The 19,283-nt window shown below is 44.8% G+C and overlaps 1 protein-coding gene across 1 annotated transcript in view; it reads left to right on the forward strand.

Annotated features, from left to right (window-relative positions):
- cdkal1 (CDK5 regulatory subunit associated protein 1-like 1) overlaps nt 1-19,283 on the forward strand; it is a 220,015-nt gene that overhangs the window by 58,032 nt on the left and 142,700 nt on the right. The window contains 4 exon segments of the mRNA XM_060065377.1: nt 126-200; nt 203-222; nt 5,596-5,644; nt 9,837-9,957. Of these exon segments, the coding sequence (XP_059921360.1) occupies nt 126-200; nt 203-222; nt 5,596-5,644; nt 9,837-9,957 (265 nt within the window).

The raw sequence follows: 19,283 nt of genomic DNA on the forward strand, positions 1-19,283 counted from the left end.
CGTGGGGATGACCCGTGTTCTGCAAGGTTGTTCTTTAGTCCGCTGCTAAAAATGCTGAACGTTTGAGCTAATGCCCTGTCCGTTTGTCGTTGTGTGTGTGTGTGTGTGTGTGTGTGTGTGTTTGTAGAAAGCCCAGGATCAGCAGAAGAAGGTGGTGCTGGCAGGCTGCGTTCCTCAGGCCCAGCCTCGCATGGACTACCTCAAGGACTCAGCATCATCGGGGTGCGTAGATCTCTCTCTCTCTCTGTTTATCTCTCTCTCTCCCCTCCCACAACTACCCTTGTCTCGTTCTCTTTGTGTGTGTTGTTTTTGTCCAGGTGTAGGGCTCAAAAAGAGAATTGCAAGGGGCGAGACTCTCTCTCGTGTGTCTGCTTTCAATCCATTTGTGTGTCTTTTGAGAATTTGTGTACACATACACACCCAGGTGAATGCAGGCTGGGCTGGGTCCGTGGGCCTGCTGTGACTGTTCTCTTGGAGGCCGTCCCGGCGCAGGCTGATCAATAGACCTCCAGGAGAGAGCAGAATGGAGCTTTACAGCCAGACAGAGGCTGGGGTGGGGAAGTAAGCGGGGTGAATAATGAGAAGCTTACGGAGGAGGTGATGTGCAGGGGCGGGGGGGAAGAATCGATGAGGAGCCAGAACAGAAATGAAAAGACTTCACAAGCTCTCTCTCTCTCTCTCTCTCTCTCTCTCTCTCTCTCTCTCTCTCTCTCTCTCTCTCTCTCTCTCTCTCTCTCTCTCTCTCTCTCTCTCTCTCTCTCTCTCTCTCTCTCTCTCTCTCTTTCCCCCCCCCCCCCCCCCCACATTCCGTGCGTCGACCTTTGCTGTCACTCGTCCTCATTTTTAAACCCGCCATTCGGGTGTTTTCCGCGTATGACCCTTCCAGGAGGAACCACACAGGGCGCGTCGCCTCCTCCTCTGAACGCAAACGATCCGGCGAGGTGGGGAACGCCGGGAGCAAACTGGCGTTCCGTCGATGCCGTCGTACAATCCGGGGATTATCAGGCCCCTTTTATAGCGGCATGGGATCGCCTCACACAGAGTGCCTCTGGCTCTGATGTGCCTGGGAAAGCCGGGGGATACCGGGCCCTAGAATCAAGATGTCCAGCTGTTGCTGTAATCTGTCGGCGGTTGAGCAATTATAGTAAAGAAATAGGAACTACTTGGAAAGCAATTGCTGCTGCTTTTTGGGATGAGGTGCGTTCAGGCCTTGTGTGCAACACATGCATATTAACAGTTCACCCGTAAAGCACCCATCTCGAAGATCTCCGTTTCGTTTTCTCTGGCAGCACCTGAGGTGGAAAAACTGAGTTTATGTCGTACCCAGAACCTTTCACGAGTGAGTGAAGAGCGGGGGCCGTCGCAGTAGCTCCGCCATACCCTCTCTGGTGGAACCACACCTGCATGAAAATGCATCACTTACTTGTGATTTGAATGCATGGCGGGGAAGTCGCCACCAATACACAGTCTGTTCCTGATACTGCAAATGCATGGGCACCCATCAGTTGGAGTTTGCTGTTGGATTACTTTATTTGGGGATTGATTGTGAACAACTGTGTGTGTTAAAGCATAGATCCTCTCATTAAGTGTTATATATATATATATATATATATATACATGTTAGAAAATATATATATTTGCTCTCATTTACTCCGAGAACATTTCGTCCCATATCCAACGATTGGACCAGAGCTGTTTGCAGTATCAACATCTTGTGAGAAATTGCATGAAACAATCCGTCCAAAGCAAACACCGGCAGCTCATCTAATATTCCCTCCACTAGTCCAGCGGGGCTCCCAATGCAAACACGTTTGTGATTGAAATACACACACATTCTCCGAGACGAGACGTCCGTATGGAAAAGATCCAAGCCTCCGAGCATGGGAGCGCAACTAGAGAGAGAGGGGGGGGAAAGAGAGGGGGAGAGAGAGAAGGTTGGGAGAGGGAGGGAGGGGAGGAGAGAGAGAGAGAGAGAGAGAGAGAGAGAGAGAGAGAGAGAGAGAGAGAGAGAGAGAGAGAGAGAGAGAGAGAGGAGAGAGAGAGAGAGAGAGAGAGAGAGAGAGAGAGAGAGAGAGAGAGAGAGAGAGAGAGAGAGATGGGAGAGAGAGAGAGAGAGAGAGAGGGAAGAGAGATGGGAGAGAGAGAAAAGAGAAAGAGAGAGGGAAAAGAGAAGGAGAGAGAAGGGGGGAAGAGAGGGAGGGAGAGAAGGTTGGGAGGGGGAGAGAGAGAGAGAGAGAGAGAGAGAGAAAAGAGAAGCAGAGAGAGGGAAAAGAGAAGGAGAGAGAAGGGGGGGAAAGAGAGGGAGGGAGAGAAAGAAGGGTGGGGAAAAAAAGAAGAGGAGAGAGCGGGGGATAGATAGATGGAGAGGTGCGAGCAGACATGCAAACACACATCAAATATGCCCACATTAGTTTTGGAATTCCACCAGCGGAGCGCCGCTGCCCGTGCTTTATCTGGCCACTTTGAGGTTAATTTCAAATGACGCGGAATGCGTTCCCGCCATCGCATCCGGCGGCATCCGACTGGATACGCGCACAGCCGGCGCCCGGACCAATACAACTCTTGATTACTGCCTCTGTGTTTTGTTCGTGTAACATTAAATATCCTTTACCATATATAATGTAATTACATTTAAATAAATGTGCCAGCCGTGTTACATAATTACATTCCGATCAAGCGGCATGTATGTATAATATAATTACAGTCAGATAAACAGGCGCGCATATGTAATAGCCTTCAGGGCGAGGTTGGAAACAGCTGGTGAGTTTACCGCAGCAGGTCCCTACCCATTGTCATGAGGAGATTGGATTAGGCGTTGATGCGCACACACACACACACACACACACACACACACACACACACACACACACACACACACACACACACACACACACACACACACACACACACACACACACACACACACACGCACACCAGTAAACGTGCACTCTCCCCATGTATCCTTGAAAGTTACAATCAACCCCGGAATGACGGTGACAGTTGGTGGTATATGCAAATGATATGCAAATAACCTGTGGTGAATTTGCCTGGGGTGATTGCACTAACGGCTAGAATGAGGGGTGTGTTTGGGGGTGAAAATGCGATAGGAAAATGTAAATAATTCCGACGTTAAAAAATGGAAACTACTACGTGGTTCGTGTCTACTTGGCAAGGGTCCGTCTGGCTAGGTGTGTAGAATTGAATGCCTGGCAAACATCTGCGTTGATTTCCATCGCCCAGCATGCAACATGTATCTCGTACATACACACACACACACACCATGCATACGCACACACAGGCCAAAATACATTGTAAAAAACAGGTTGCAATCAATGCAACACACAGATGCGTTTCCTTAAAAAAACAACTTGTTTAAACTCATTACTTGGGGCCAGCTCTGTAGCCTGACCTCGACCCCTTGAATGTCTCGGCAGTAAAACCTGTTGTGAGTGTAATTGTAATGGCCTTTCCTCTTCAACAGTAGTTATGTGTTTTAATAATCCTGTGTTCAAGGGAAGGCAACAATGTTCTCCTCAAGCCCCCAGGACTAGCTTGTAAAACATTTGCTCTTAATTTGTGCCGGTCTTGTTGTAGTTTAGAAGTTGTGTAAGAGGAAAAAAACATCTACACTAGTCTAGTGTAGATGTTTTTTTCCTCTTCTAATTGGCATTTCAGTGATTCAGTTTGACTGGAATAGGGAAACGATATTTGGCGTCTGTTCTAATGCATATAATGGGAAACATTGCTTCATCCCCAGGTTGCAATCCATGGTCACATAACATTAAACATAAAACTCCCAATGTTATTGTTGTATGAACTAAATCCACATTATACTTATTATTATTATTATTAACTACATTAACAGCAACGCTGCTTGACACCATAAGAGAAGTAAACGTCCAACAGTGACAAGAAAAATATTTTGCCAGTGTGGGGATAGTCTGGCTGAACGGAAGTAGACAGCGTCTATTGCCTAGCGTCGGATTTGGCCGCGACTCCTCCCCTTCCGGTTGCTGGCGTTCCCGTATTGTGCTCCCCCTCAAACTCGGAAACTAGGCAGTATGGCGAGTTTTGAAGAGGACTTTGACGGCGCTGTAAAGTTGGCATGTTTGGCTCTTTCCGTCGAAAATTGCAAAGAACTGCAAAAGATTTGCTTAGAGCATTTGCTGAGGAAGAAAGATGTTCTATTTTGCATGGACACCGCTGCTGCTTCCCGGGCTTAGCCCCGCCCTAGACGATTGTGATTGGTTTAAAGAAATAAAAACAGGCCCGCCCAGTTTCCCCACGGATAGACGGCTCGAGGTAGCGTGGCTCCAGACCATTCTACTTGCTGTAGTTTGGTCTGGCTTTGCGAGACTAGTGTGGGGATAAAAGTTGAGGCTCTTGTCAAGACTATTTTATCGTTGAAACGACACAATTGCGTACTCTTGCCTTGAGCGTTTCACACCGTGCGCTCTGCCGTGGTGTTTTTGAGGCGCCCGGGTCTATTGCGACACTATCCTGTCATGTGCCCGGTCCCCGAGTCTTTAACTCCCAGCTTATCTCACTTTTCATCTGCAACTGGTCTCGGGTTCCAGAAGTGGACCGTTGTGATGAAGAGATACAAAACTTTGGGTTTGGTTTTAGTGCTGTGAACACCTACTGGCTTTTTTGTTAATATTCAGTTTCTTACGTGTTGCGTTACCTCTTATGCACCAACCTCACCAAGTGCCCTTCCTTGTATGTGGGAATGTAGTTTGCAGAATAAAGAAATTCAGATTCCGATCAACTTTTTTTCTTAGCTCGCAAAACCGATTGGGTCACATATTATCAAACTGCTTCTTCGCCTCAAAACCATTTTCCCTTTCATTAGTTAACCAATAAACATTTCAAATCTTCAAATGATTTGTGTTCCGACGTGTGTTTGTGTTTTTGTGCGTGTGTGTGTTTGTATCTGCATTTAATTGCCCAGCCTTGTTGAAAATAAGCCCTGATTGCAGAAACATTAGAGAATACATTTTCTCATTTTGTCACATGCTGTGCCTGTAACTGCTTACTTGTTTGTGTGTGTGTGTGTTCATTGCTTTGCGCAATGGACCTTTATACTAATGTGCACAATTTAAACAATGACATTTCCCTGCATTGGGAAGATTTAAACCTCTTATCCTCAAACCTAGATACATTACGATGTATATACTAATATGAAACGAGGCATTGCTAATATCCCCACCCACTAGTGTACGAGTATATTGGGATGGCAAGTATTAAGAATCCATGGCCTTGTGTTTTAATCTGGGTGTAACCTTATGTAATGGGTCTCTTTCTCTCCGTCTTACCCCCTGTCTCACTCCACTTCTCTATTTGTGTCTGTTCTCTTACCCTGGCCAGTTGATCATTTATTGTCTAGAGTTAGTCGATAATGAATGTGGAGCATGATAGCCGTGGAGACCGCGGGGGGGATATTGGTAATCTATAAAAACATTTGAATATAGAGAAGTCCCCCACTGTTATAGTGATTGTGTGCATCTAATATTTGGCTCTCTTTGTTTGTCTGCGTAGATATTATTTGTTTGCCCTCTGTTCAATTACACTCTTTTGTGATCGTGTGTGTTTCAGGTTCAACAAATTGATCGCGTGGTGGAAGTGGTAGACGAGGCCGTTAAAGGTACACACACGCACACACGTACACACCCCAACACACACACCCCAACACACACACACACACACACACACACACACACACACACACACACACACACACACACACACACACACACACACACACACACACACACACACACAGCATGCAATCCTCCCGGCTTCATAATTAAATGAGCAGTGATGAATTGATTGGCTAATGAATAGGGAAGCATGGCCTCTCGCACAAACCATTGTTTCTACCGTTCACCTGCAAGTACGCATGACTAGCAGTCCTCACACGCTATTTCAGGTTCCTATGAGTGACTTGACCCCAGAGAGAGGATTTATTGGCCAACTATCGAATCATAAACTATATATAACTATATAATGTCCCACTGATGGTGAGAGTATGCCCGTACTTAAACATAATTTGAGTCCTGCAGTGCTTTATGTCTGTCTGGAAACCTCAGCAGCAGACAGAGTGACAAGCACTCACCTGGCAACGATCAGGTCCAGCAGTTAAAGCACCAGTTAACCACCACACTTTACTTGTTTAACCAAGGTCGGATCCAGTGTGTGCACAGTGCGTGCCCGTGCATGCTTGTGTGAGTGGAAAGATTTGCGTGCCCAGTTGAGATGTCATTTGCCCCCAACTGTTCTCTAATGAAGAACAGATTGAGTCTGCGTTCACTGTGTGTGTGTGTGTGTGTGTGTGTGTGTGTGTGCGTGCGCCATGCGCGCATTAAAAGTGTTCCCTGTTCACATTGCATGCCCTTCCCTAATGAAGGACAGGGTACAGATGCTGAACTGTGTCTTAATTTTACTATCTGTCATCAACTCCAAACCCTCTGGCTATGTGATCAGTACAAACACACATGCACACACACCAACACACGCACACGCTGACACAAACACACACACGTCACACATATACACACGCAGACACACACACGCACACGTACACACACACGTACACGTACACACACACGTACACGTACACACACACGTACACGTACACACACACACCGACACACATGCACACACGCCGACACACACACACGCACGCTCGGATACACTCAAACAGTTCAGGTGGAGACTGTGCCAATAAGCATGTTCTCCTCCTTCAAAACATCCTTTTTTGGTTCCATGTAGGCCTGCTGCTCCCCCCTATTTTTCTCTCAAGCTGTCTCCCTCCTCCTCCTCCTCCTCCCGCCCTTTCTCCCCCAATTCTTTTTCAGTATTCTCATAATTCATTATCCCCATCACAAAAACACATGCACATTCATGCAGACACACACACACACACGCATGCAGACACACACACACACACACACACGCTCGCACTCACGCATGCACACGCAGACACGCACGCACTCACGCACGCACGCACGCACTCACGCACTCACGCACGCACGCACGCACTCACACACACACATTCTGCAGATCATTTCTCCAGTGTCATTAAGGTTCTTTATGACTGTCTATAAACAGAGGGGGCTTATTTGAGCCCAGAGACCCCCGTCAGGCCTCTAAGCCTGGGGATTTGCCTCCAGTTACGACTACCTAAAAGTTAATTCTGTAGATGTTTTGTGTTCAGTTGCCCGTCTGTTTATTTCATTGGTGGAAAACCAATATATGAAGGTCATCTGTTATCCCAGGAGAAGTTGTTAAAACTTGATAAAAATGTGGCGATCATTCTGATCAGGGTAGTATGATGTACCCCCCTTTTTATTACACATCTTCATATCATGTATATCCAGCGATATAATAAATAATATAATAACAAATATAATAGCAGATATCCAAGAGGTGCTCCTGTAACTGCTGCTGCTTCGGACCACCAGGGGCTATATTGATATATATAGCCCCCCCCCCCCCCTCAAGATGACAGGAGGTCTGCGGCTATAGCTGTTGTCTCATGTGGCATCTCGCACTCATGGCAAATAGCTTTTTAGCATTTTCCCCCTTTTGACGAGCACATCTGTTCTAATGAAAGAGAAAGTAAAATGGTTATGTGGCGTTAAATGGCTCCCACAGCTCACGGGCGGAGGGAACGTGAAGTCTACGGTCACACACACCTGCCGTCGCAGTTGTCACTTGTTGTCTTCTTTGTGGTCTAAAGAGGAGGCTCTCCCACAGCAATGAAAAGCCATCCCCACTCTATTAAGAGTTTTACTGGTGGGATTGTTTGGTAATCTAGAATGACTTTACTTCTCATATTACGTCGGGGTAATTGCAATCATAGTTTTCTAATACATTGTTCCTCGAGGGATTTCGTCTTTATCTGAATTTTGAAACGTGTTACTCTCGGGTTATAATGGGTTAGACAAACTAATGCATCTGCTTAACCATAGGGTCTCTCTAGATGTCTAGCCCCCCATGTAACCCTGTAACCTACATTTCTCCAAGGCAAACTGCACACTGTTTGTTTCCACAGCTAACCAGTCCGGGGGTAAAAGCATGGGTCAAAGGTTACACAGAAATGCAACAAGATGGGTATGGAGCACAGGAGGAAGTTGATGGGGAGTAGGGGAAGTTTTTGTGGGGAGCTTAGAAGGTTCGAGGAGGTCGTCCACATGGGTTGCTAGTTCGATTCCTTGGTTCGTCCCGGATAATGTCCATGAGAGGGACACTAAAGGAGTTGCGGAAGAGCATCTTCGACCAGCTGGTTGAGTTCCCTTAGATGGTTGACTCTGCCGCGGGCGTACTGGAGCTTTCAGTGGCCACAGAGATCCCAGATCCTTCCTATTCCCCCCCTGGATAGACCTATATGGCCGACAGGTCAACGCATCACCTGTGGCTCGCCTTTGGCACTTTTTCTTCACGCCTGTGCATTAATGCTATCCATCTCCCGAAGGCTTATCCCATTACAATTTCGGATCATGAAATGTCCAACTACAGGGTGGTTTGTAGTTTGCTTGGCGGGGGGGAAAAAGGTGCTAATGTCCAACCACGGGATAGATTGACCGAAGACAACATTTCAAATTGACTAGAATAAATGTTGACGTATGGATCCAATATGGGGTGCAGAGTTGCTCAGTGCTGGTATGCGGAGCAGTAAACTGGAACCACGGACGGCGGATCAGAGTGACTGTTGGCTATCCAGGCCGCGGCCTTGCGTCTTGGCGAGCCACCAAATCCCGTCGGTGGGTTTTTCTGGGAGGGAAGTTTTCTCATTTCCCTGCTTGTATTAGGACATTACGACCTGTCACGCCTCGCTGATAGGCTCTTTGTCCCTCCCTGGGACGGATTGTCATTTTTATCTACCAATCGATAGCCTCGCTTCCTTACCCTGAGCCCCACCCTCCCAGGAGACCAATGTAAAGGGGATGAAAACAGCGAGGCAATTCCATCCCTGAGCGCCTCCGTCTCAAACACCCCGGGGTCGGAGCCTCACACACTATTAGCCGGCTTTCAAACGGGGCTGTGAGGGGGATGGTGCCGCCGCCCGCCACTGGTGCTGCAAAGCTTAGAGGGGGAATTTGGTATTTCACATATCGCACAATGTCAAAGTCAGACGTTATTACACCGGGAATGTCTGGTGCAAAACTAATTATGATGGGGTTAAACTTGGCCGGCTTTGGTGTTGATTCGAAAACACCCCGTGCCTTGCTTTGCCAATACCGGGTTGCAGGTCCATCGGTGTGGTTGTCCTTGGTTGGTCTACTGCGGTTACCGTCTGAAAACATGGTTATGAAATAATCAGGAGATCGGTCGTTTTGGTTGGCCATCTAGAGGAGAGTAACCAACAATAGCAAAGCTGCCGGTGGGGCTATTATGTCTAAATGCGGTGTGTGTCTGTTTATCTCGTAAAATAAAAATAAACGGAAGGAGAATGTTGAAAACCTGCCTGAAAAATACAAATCTCTCCGAGTCTCTGCTATCTGCTCACTCTTTTGTCCTCCAAACTATGAGAATGTTCTTTTGATAACACTTTTTATTTGGATAATTGGCATTTTCTGCTGGCATCATTCATTCATTCCATTCTCTTGGTTTCAATAGAATACCTACAATTCATGTTTGGGCCCACACACACCAGACTGAATAATGTAACGTTCTTGTGTATTGTGTTTTCATACACACACACACCTCCCTCAGCTTGTTTTGTCAGAAAACATTTGAGGCTACCACTCACTTGTCCTGTGTTGGTGGTAAAACGAGAGGAGAGTTTTCGTTTCCTGTTTGATGAAGTTGTCCTTGTGCCTTGTATCTTGCAGGTCACTCAGTGCGTCTGTTAGGCCAGAAGAAGGATGGGGGGAAGAGGCTGGGGGGAGCCAGACTGGACCTGCCCAAGATCCGAAAGAACCCGCTCATAGAAATCATCTCCATCAACACAGGGTACGCACGCACACACACACACACACACACACACACACACACACACACACACACACACACACACACACACACACACACACACACACACACACACACACACTCGCGCATACTTGCACACACACGTCAATACAGGGGACAGACACACACGTGCACACACAAAGATAGGTGATTCACGGCAACAGTGATATTGCTGCTGCTGCATTTGACCACTTGCCATTTGTAAACAAAAGAAAAGAGCAACTGTATCCGCTTCCAACCCCTATTATAAGATGGTTTTGTTCACGCTTTTATGTAATTTCACAATTTTCCTAACTTGTCGCCAACCTTTTCAGCATGCACGCGACTGCAACCGATTATTATGGGACATCATTTGACCCACTGAATAAGCCACTAGCTTGGATGGTCATTATCTTCCGTGGCTGGCAACCCACCGGATCAGCCCGGAATGCTGGTATCCAGCCTCACGAATGAAGGGCCAGGCCACTAGCTGATCCAGCAGGTCACTAGCCTCAGAAGCTAATGACCAAACAAGCCAGTTGCCGGTCCATCACTTTGCTGGCCTTTGTGTGGCAAAAAGCTGATCTAGTGGGTTGCTAGGTTAGACACACGAGTTGTCACCCTGGTCCAATGAATAGTTTTCTTCTCATTCCCCACCGCTGGAGTCCAGGCACCAGCGTACCACTGGCTAGATCAGTGGCTTCAGAAAGGATACAGCGTCCGCCTGCCTCTCCAGAGTTTACATTTTCACCCATACGCTGCACCATAGTGCATGCTTTTAATCAGGGAGGTAAACAAGGCACATACTAATGACGCATTTTTCTGGGTGACCAATATATTCGCCCCAACCCTTCCACCACTTCAAAATAATGTCAGAACCCAGAAGCGATTATTATTTTATGAATCTACGCAATTGTGCTTGTAAAATAAAAAATCCTTAACATGAGTGAGACATAACCCTTCAGAAATAATTCAGAAAAAAATATTTTGATTTGTCTCATTAACCCATCTTCATAGGCTACATGAGTTTGAGGGTTGAATGACCTTTATTCTTAAATAAACGAGAATGACATTTGCATGCAGTTAATTAAATAGCTTAACCAACAAGGACAACAAATAACAAGTTCATCTGAAAAACTAACTTTTTGGATTTTGGCAATGGGTTAAAGGATATGCCATATCGAACTTTAAAGAAATAATTAGGAAGTTTAACCAAGAAGAAATATATGTTAGAAATAAATGAAGAGGCTGATTTTAAGTAAAAGCCTGCAAATCAACAGCCTATTATAAATACTGAAAAAGGCTCCACAGCGACCCACACCCGCTGTTATGTTGGGTCACAGGGCCAATCACTCAGTAGTCGCATTGCTAACAAACACACTGACCAATACACACACACACACACACACACACACACACACACACACACACACACACACACACACACACACACACACACACACACACACACACACAGCTCATCAAATATTCAACCAAGCTCATAGATTCAATTTCTTGCCTGCCATCCTGCTGTCGTTTGTAAATGGACATGCTGCTGTGTTTGTGTGTCTCCGTGTGTGTGTGTGTGTGTGTATGCGTGTGTGTGTGTAAGTGTGTACGCATCTGTTTGAGAGAGGGACACAGAGTTAGTGTGCCGGTTACCGTGCCCTGTCTCACCTTGAAAAGCCACTTAAATAACATAATGGTGGATTTGTTTGAATCAATTTGACCTGGTTGGCTTTAAACCGGGCGGTGTGTGTATTTGTATTCCTACTTGCCCACAAATTGACTTTGGTCAAGATTGCGATTAGATCCATCATTAATATTTCATCCAAAGAGAGCCCGGAGCTTAATGAAACAGAAATGGTGAGAGGAAACGATGGAAGTAAATTAGGCACGCACATTATTTCCAAGACAGAACCCAGACCTTACTGCGAATGGTCTCCTCTGTCGTTCGTGCCTACCTATTTCCACACACATGGAGGGGGGCATGCTTTTAGCGAGGCCCCCGCATTTTACGACACATTTTACACTCTCACATCTCTGTCGGACGCGCCTCCGGGCTAGTGCTCTCTCTAGGCTAGTAAAAAGGCCGGGTTACAGCGCAGGACTAATTTCCACCCGGCTCTGATGGTTCTCAGTCAATCATCTTACCCCCCGCCGCCGTCTCTCCTCCTCCACCTCGCAATCACGTTCCTCACTTTGACAGGCCGGTTCACCTTGTAAGGAGGTAACACACAGCTGGGACCACGCTGGGAGTCAGGAGCTGTATAGGACGGATTAGCCACCTTGGACCTCCTCCCGAGTCCCCACCGATCAGAGTTATTTTAATACGTACAGCCTGCCCGGTTGATGTCTCAGTCTGCCTCCGATCTATAGAATGCATAATATGTTGGCTGATATCCATACATATTTTACCGTATATAAGCAAACACAGAAAGAAAGTTTGAGTTTTTAGCCGGTGCTAATGCCCTGGTTTGTATATGCCACTACTAAACACAGTACACTCTTGACAGTTTGTCCTTGTTGCTTATCCCACTTGTTTCCACTTCAGCAAACTAGGTTAGCAAATATTTGGAACTTCCCTGAACCCACGAGCACAGCAGTTTGTTTATCTTGGGTGTATTAAGCGACATCTAGAAACTGTCATGACATTCGCTGCTGACAATAGAAAATAGGTCTGGATAGCTGGAGTTCTCTGGAAAACGTGTGCACTATTTATTGGTGGTGGGGGAAATAATTGACTCACCTAACCATTGGGATTTGTTTAATCTCTGATTGTGAATCAATTCACACGGTCTTCGGTTTTGTGTTCATTATTGCAATCAGTTGATAAGCATATTTTTCGAATAAAAAAAACGAGATCTTATACACAATTTACTCTGCTTTCATGCCATCATTTCTTAAACCACCTTTCTTACAAACACAGCAACTTGAGAAGATCCTGAAAGAGGCACCCGGATTTACTGAATCGAGATTCCGTTTTGAATAAAGAATCGTTAGTAACTAGGGATCAGCACGAGTAGTAAATTCCAAACTCGAGTGATCGAAGGAATTCCTCGAGGATCAATTGAGTACTCGTTTAATCAAATCTATTTTTAGAATGCAACACATTTGCAGCAGGAATAGGCCTAATGATGAACGGCAATATTACCAACCAAACATGTAATGCTTATTCTCCATCAAAACAGTCAGTTATCAGAGTATTCATTATTTATTTTTGCAAACGTTCAAAACACATTTTCCTTACAAAAATAAATATGCGTCTCACAATTTTAAATTACGTCGAACCAAGGCCTGTAACGGTTTAAAAAAAACAAAAACGAAACCATTGCAAATAATTGAAAGCTGCAAATGAAACGGCTGCAAATGGACTATGGAAATACTCAGCGTTGTGATCTTCTCTACACGGCCGGGATTACAGCTGCGTCTTGCGGCGGTGAAAATAGCCGACACACTTGGATGCTGCGGGTCTGCTTTCCCGATCTCACCGTTGTGTTTCAGGAGCATATTTTGCCGCATAGTACTTGTAGTACTCTGGTAGCTCGATTTCGCTTGGCATATTTTACATTTCACCTTATGATCTCCTATTTCTTTAAAGTATTTCAATTCTTTGCTGCGCTTTGCTTTAACCGTCATCTCTTAACTTTTTGAATTCTGGCGTGCCTGCACAAGGCACGGCACGCGCCACACAGAAATTTGATACATTTCATTTGCTTTGTGCCCACGGCATGCGTTAGTGGCGCCGCACAGAAAATGTATATATTTGCTTCAGAAAACTTTGTGTGTTTATATGCAAACTCGAGTTTGCCTGTCCACCAACCGAGTTCATTTGTAGCGAGGAGTACTCGAGTAATCGATTCCTCACGCCCATCCCTATTAGTAACAGAGAATCGATTGTGATTCAAATGGTGTGCAAAAGCATCAAAATCGAATCAGGTCATGAGACATCAAAAGAGTTATATTAACATGTACGTCATCCCACATTATATATTTTTGTAAGAAATAATAATTAACTTATGTCTTTTCACCAAAGAGGGAATACAAATAATCAACGTGACGTTGGGAATCATGGCCTTGTCCCAGCCCCAATCTACAAAGTGAATATGCTGACAGACCAATCCAATACACACATGATTTGAACAATGACATGATTATCTGGGCCGCTATAAAGAATTACTTTCAGAACGTTTGGTGATTAGTCACGGATCAGCCACGACTTACAAGCATGAATATTATCATTTAATACACAAACTGTTTTTCAGGGATTTGTTGGCTGCAGGTCAAACATGAGACCCATGAAACTCATAACAGAATATAAACCTTCCCATGTCTATATTCATATGTAGTATCTGATATTCATACGGGGGGAGGTTGGCCCCTAAAGGCATGATTTTAAAAGCTTGGATTAAAATAGAGATTCAAAACAAAGTGCTCTGTGGACTTATTACTTAAGATGAACCAGTATATGGATCAATGATATTAAATCATTTCAAGGAAGGATTCTGGTAGCAATCATTTGAAAAAAATGAGTTGTATACATTTATCCCACAGTCTGTGCTTCCATCTGCCCATTCAACCATTCCTGTGCTCTAGAACCATCAATCCACTTGCCAATGCATCAGGAAAACTATCCATACTATGGTGGCTATTCTCATAAAACACAACACGGTTTCATACAAACTTAACTTGGGTTTACTGTTGTGTTAGTGTGTGTCAGATAATTAGTTCAAGAATTCCAAAAGTTTGTCCTTTACCTTTAGTGCTTTTTTCTAGTTCTTAAATTATGTTATGTAATAAATTCAATGAGTGTGTAATCCGCAGTGTTCTCACTAGCCTCAGCGATTACCCTTACCCTGCACCATAGTGAATGCTGTCAATCAAGGAGGTAAACACGGCACACACAATGACACATTTGTTCCGATAAGAACCAATCAGGACCTTCCCTTCATCCCGCCTCCATGTCCACATTATGTCATAACCTCAAGTGTCGTCGTCACTTCAGATATTTTTTTTTCAATGTAATTTCTTTAATCGCGACAAACATTTCCATATTTTTTCTGGCATTACTTTTGGCATCAGTTTGACTCCATACCAGGGCCTGAGCTGGCAGTGAGTCAAACACGAGAGGTTGGTGGCCTTTTCTTACATACGACGTGAACACGTGAACAGAGCCAAAGCTGTTGGACACAGGGCCAAGCCATTCATCTGCGATGAAGAACGGGGCCAATGCCCGAATCAGTGCACCTTGGGCATCGCACCGCAACCTGCCAGGACTTAACACCTGGCTGCTCTTAGGTCACACCATCTGACCTTCATCGTGGTTGCCATTGACCTTTATTCAAACCTTCTGATTCAGCTGACGACTTTAGCGGACCCCGATATTTGTTCAAATGTGGAGGATGCACATATGACTTTTTAGAGTTCTAACATTACAGAATACAAATTTAAAGTCTCATACATATCTTTTATTGAACGCATGGCCGTCTAGCACATGCTTTGTCCAAGCTACAAGCGATGAGGCACTGAGCTTTAGTACTGAGCTCTGGGTGCCCACATGCCCGATGTAGCGGTCATCAACTCCCTCATAAACTCCTAATTTAGCCTCTGTGATACATGGAGCTCATCAGTTTTCTATGGCTCCTCAATGATAGCTAATGACGTGCTTGATGGGCTCCAGAAGTCCATCTCTTGGCAGGCCTGGTCCAGGGTAGTGGGGTCGCCAGGCAGTGGGCCTGTTGGAGTCGGTCATAAGGCTCTTAGGCCAAACGATCACGTTTTGACTTTATTGAGCATTTAGTTAATATCGTCGCTTGTAAATTGTGTCTCGTCTGAGTCGCTGAACTACTGAACTAAAACGCATTGTTAGCCTCATTATATAGTCGGGTCTGGCCCTTGCTGAGCTTCTTGCATATTCCCTTGTACATTATACAAATCGTAGGCTCCACTCGGTCTGTGAGACGAGACGGGGAATCCAGGATGCAGTGTACCTGAATACATTATCTCCAGCAAATTCACTCATCACAGCTAGTGGATGGTGCTTTAGCTTGAAATCCCGCCATCTTGACTCAGTTAAATCCAAGGGTGCTTTGTGATGAAACATTACACTTCACCGGACTCAAGACTGCGACACTTGCGACCATTTACAATGAGGATGCAAGATCATTCCTTCCTCAGTCGATTTAGTTCAAGTACATTTTCAAAACCTATATGTACGGGGCCGGGGGCAATGAGTCTGTTAACTTATTCGACAGATATCTATGTATTTTCCTGTTATTAATTACCATTCGATAAACAAATATATATTATGCTTGATTCTATGAAACTCAATCAACATAATTTAAATGTATTAGGAGCAATAAAGGAAGATTGGCTTTTATAAATAGTTGGCTGAAGACATGTTTAGTAATTGAATAACTAAATATTCGTATTCAGCTCCCTATTTATTAAAGCAAATATTCCTTTGTGAACCTCATAATGGCTTAGGGTGTTGGTGTTTAAAACTCAAAGGTCCTTGAAGCTCTTTCATAAGAGCATAATTTTAATGGCACAAATAGAAAAATAACTCGTAATGAATGCCATGCCAACTCTCACCACCTGCTATCCATCCTTCACCTCTTTATTCGCCATCTCATTTATGCATTTAAAAAACCTTTTCAATTTTCTCCAGCCCCCGTGAAGGTCTGATTTATTTTAGGCCTTGAGGTATTTTGCTTGGGCGCAAAAGAGAACTAGTTCCACTTGTTTTTTCACCACCACAGTGTACCCTGCACTGCAGTGCAGCCCCCAGTTGTCCATCGAATGTACAACACAAATAGTCTGGACCTGTGTGGAATTACATTACCTGACGCTTAGTATGTTCTTAGCCAGCCAAGGACGTTCTTGTCCATGGAACTGACCACATCTGCACTTGATTGTCCACAACGTACCCCCATCCACTGGCAAAAAGATAACATTGAATCCATAATCAGTTTATTCAGACTTGATTGTATTTGACACAATATCTATTAACTCTCTCTTTGGAGGTCAGATTTTGCTTTGGTGGAACGTCAAATCCTTTGACAGACAAAGAATTTTCAAGGTAGGAAAAACCTTGTGTTTATGTACATTAGGGTTCTGCCCAAACAATGTATTAGTGGTGCTGCACCACCATCATTCTTTCAAGCGCCAACATGTAGGCTAGCATTTAAAAACATGGGCTGTCAAGAAACACACATTAGTCGACTGAGTCTTTTTTTCCAATTACAGTGCGATTGGTTCAAAAAGCCAGATAATATTAGTAAGTGCTTTGTGGAGGGAGATGGTGGCTCCCGGATCCACTCTTGGTCCGAGTCCGTCTGGATTATGGCAGAGCTTCAATTCAAAGCGGGTCAAACACTTGACTAGTGAAAGTGTTATGGCGACTGGGCCGCCAGGATAATATGTTGGGACTTGAGCCCTGCTGTATCTTGTCCGTTACTCTTTCCCCTCAGCTTTCACTGATGTGACCTCCCACAGTCTTGCGATTATCTGTGGTTATCCACAGTCTGACTGCAAGCTTGATAGCTGTTCTATTTTTTCCTGTCAGAGAGTTGTGTGGGGCTCATTGAAGAATAATAGTTTAATATTCTTATGAGGTAGCGATGACATCATCAGTGGCATTTTACAGCCTGTCAAACAGAGAGGTCTTTGTGCAGAGGAGCATGCATGTGCGCACACACACACACACACACACACACACACACACACACACACACACACACACACACACACACACACACACACACACACACACACACACACACACACACACAGACACCTACGCAGTCTCTCTGTTAATATCTTCTCCACACACTGCTGGCTCTATGCTGGGAACTGCTCTTGCATCAGGGAGCCTTTTTAGGTATTTGTGCAATCTAATGTTCTGGCCTTTGAAGTGTCATGTCCATTTTGTCTAGATTCATGTCAGCGAATGCGTGTGTGTTTGCGCATGAATGCCTGTGTGCTTGCTGTTATGCATATCCAATTTGAAGCAAAGGTCAGATGGACACACTGCTGCAAGCTAAATCTGTGATACGCTCTCTCTCTCTCTCGCTCGCTCTCACTCTCTCTCTCTCCGTGCTTCCTTCTCCCACTCCAACAATCCTAGCCCCCTGCTCTCTGGAAATGTTCACCATCTAACAGCTCGGATAAAACCCTTGTTTTCGCTCAACGAAGGCAAACTTACGTATGGTACATGAAGCCCTTTTTAACATGGCACCTGTCCTAATTATGAATGGTTTCTATGTATCATTACACCTCAAATCATGTTAATTGAAAAAGGTTGTGTTCCCATCTGACACTTTTCTGTTCAGCTACAGCAGCCCCTCCACCTTGGCTTTGATTCCTTGTCAGCAGCCTCCCTATAGGAGCAAAAACTGATTTGTCTGGTGTGACATCTGGGATTACCTATGAAAATTCAATTTCACATCCAAATGAATTTGCAGTATTAGTTTCATTAGATCTGAATATTAATTTGCATCTGCACCTATTAATTCCAAATTAGATTGGCTTTTTTTCCTCTTTTTTTTTTACCTCCACTTAGGTAATTTTACACTGATTATGAAAGTGCTGCTATTTTCCTCAAATAGCCTGCGGTACGGCTTTAAAGGAACATTGGCTGCTTCCTCCTGGGCCATTAGCAGATTCTCGTTAAAGACCCGACTTCATAAAATCATTTTCTAAAGTCAATCCAACCCTATTTTCTGTTGCTTTAGCCGAGCGCTGATTTGCAGGGTTGGTTCAGGTCACCCGCGTGCTTTTCCATAATGGTCATGCATCTACTATAGTTTGAGTGCCTATTTGAATGTCATGACAGGGACATTGGTTGTAATACATCCACAAATGTCTCTACACAGGGGGATGAGGTGCAGCTGTTCGACCATGCATTATTCTGTCAGTACTCACAAGTTTTAATCAAACGTGGCCATGGGTTGCCGAAAGTCCAAAAACTTGGCAAACTAACATTACAAACGTAATATACGACTGAAATGTAATTCCTGCCAAACATAATTTGTTCCTATTTAAAGATTGCTTCAAAAAACTGTGTAGACCAGAAGAGACAGCTGCTTGACGCCCAGAAGATGAAGTGTATGGTTATTGGTCATTATTTTTCAGCATCTGTCGAAAGACGGATTAGGCCAGATGTTCCTTTCCAGTGTCCTCCAGCTCCAGCCGTGTTGCCGCAGCATTTGTTGCTCTTCAGGGCTGCTCGTATAACCCCTCTGTCCACTGCCATTGTCAGTCTGCCTTCTTTTCAAACGCTGAAGATTCTAAGGGTGGTACCTCCAAAACACAGCTAAATTCTAGCA

Source organism: Gadus macrocephalus, chromosome 11 (genome assembly GCF_031168955.1).
Source record: "Gadus macrocephalus chromosome 11, ASM3116895v1".
In the NCBI taxonomy this organism is placed as follows: Eukaryota; Metazoa; Chordata; class Actinopteri; order Gadiformes; family Gadidae; genus Gadus; species Gadus macrocephalus.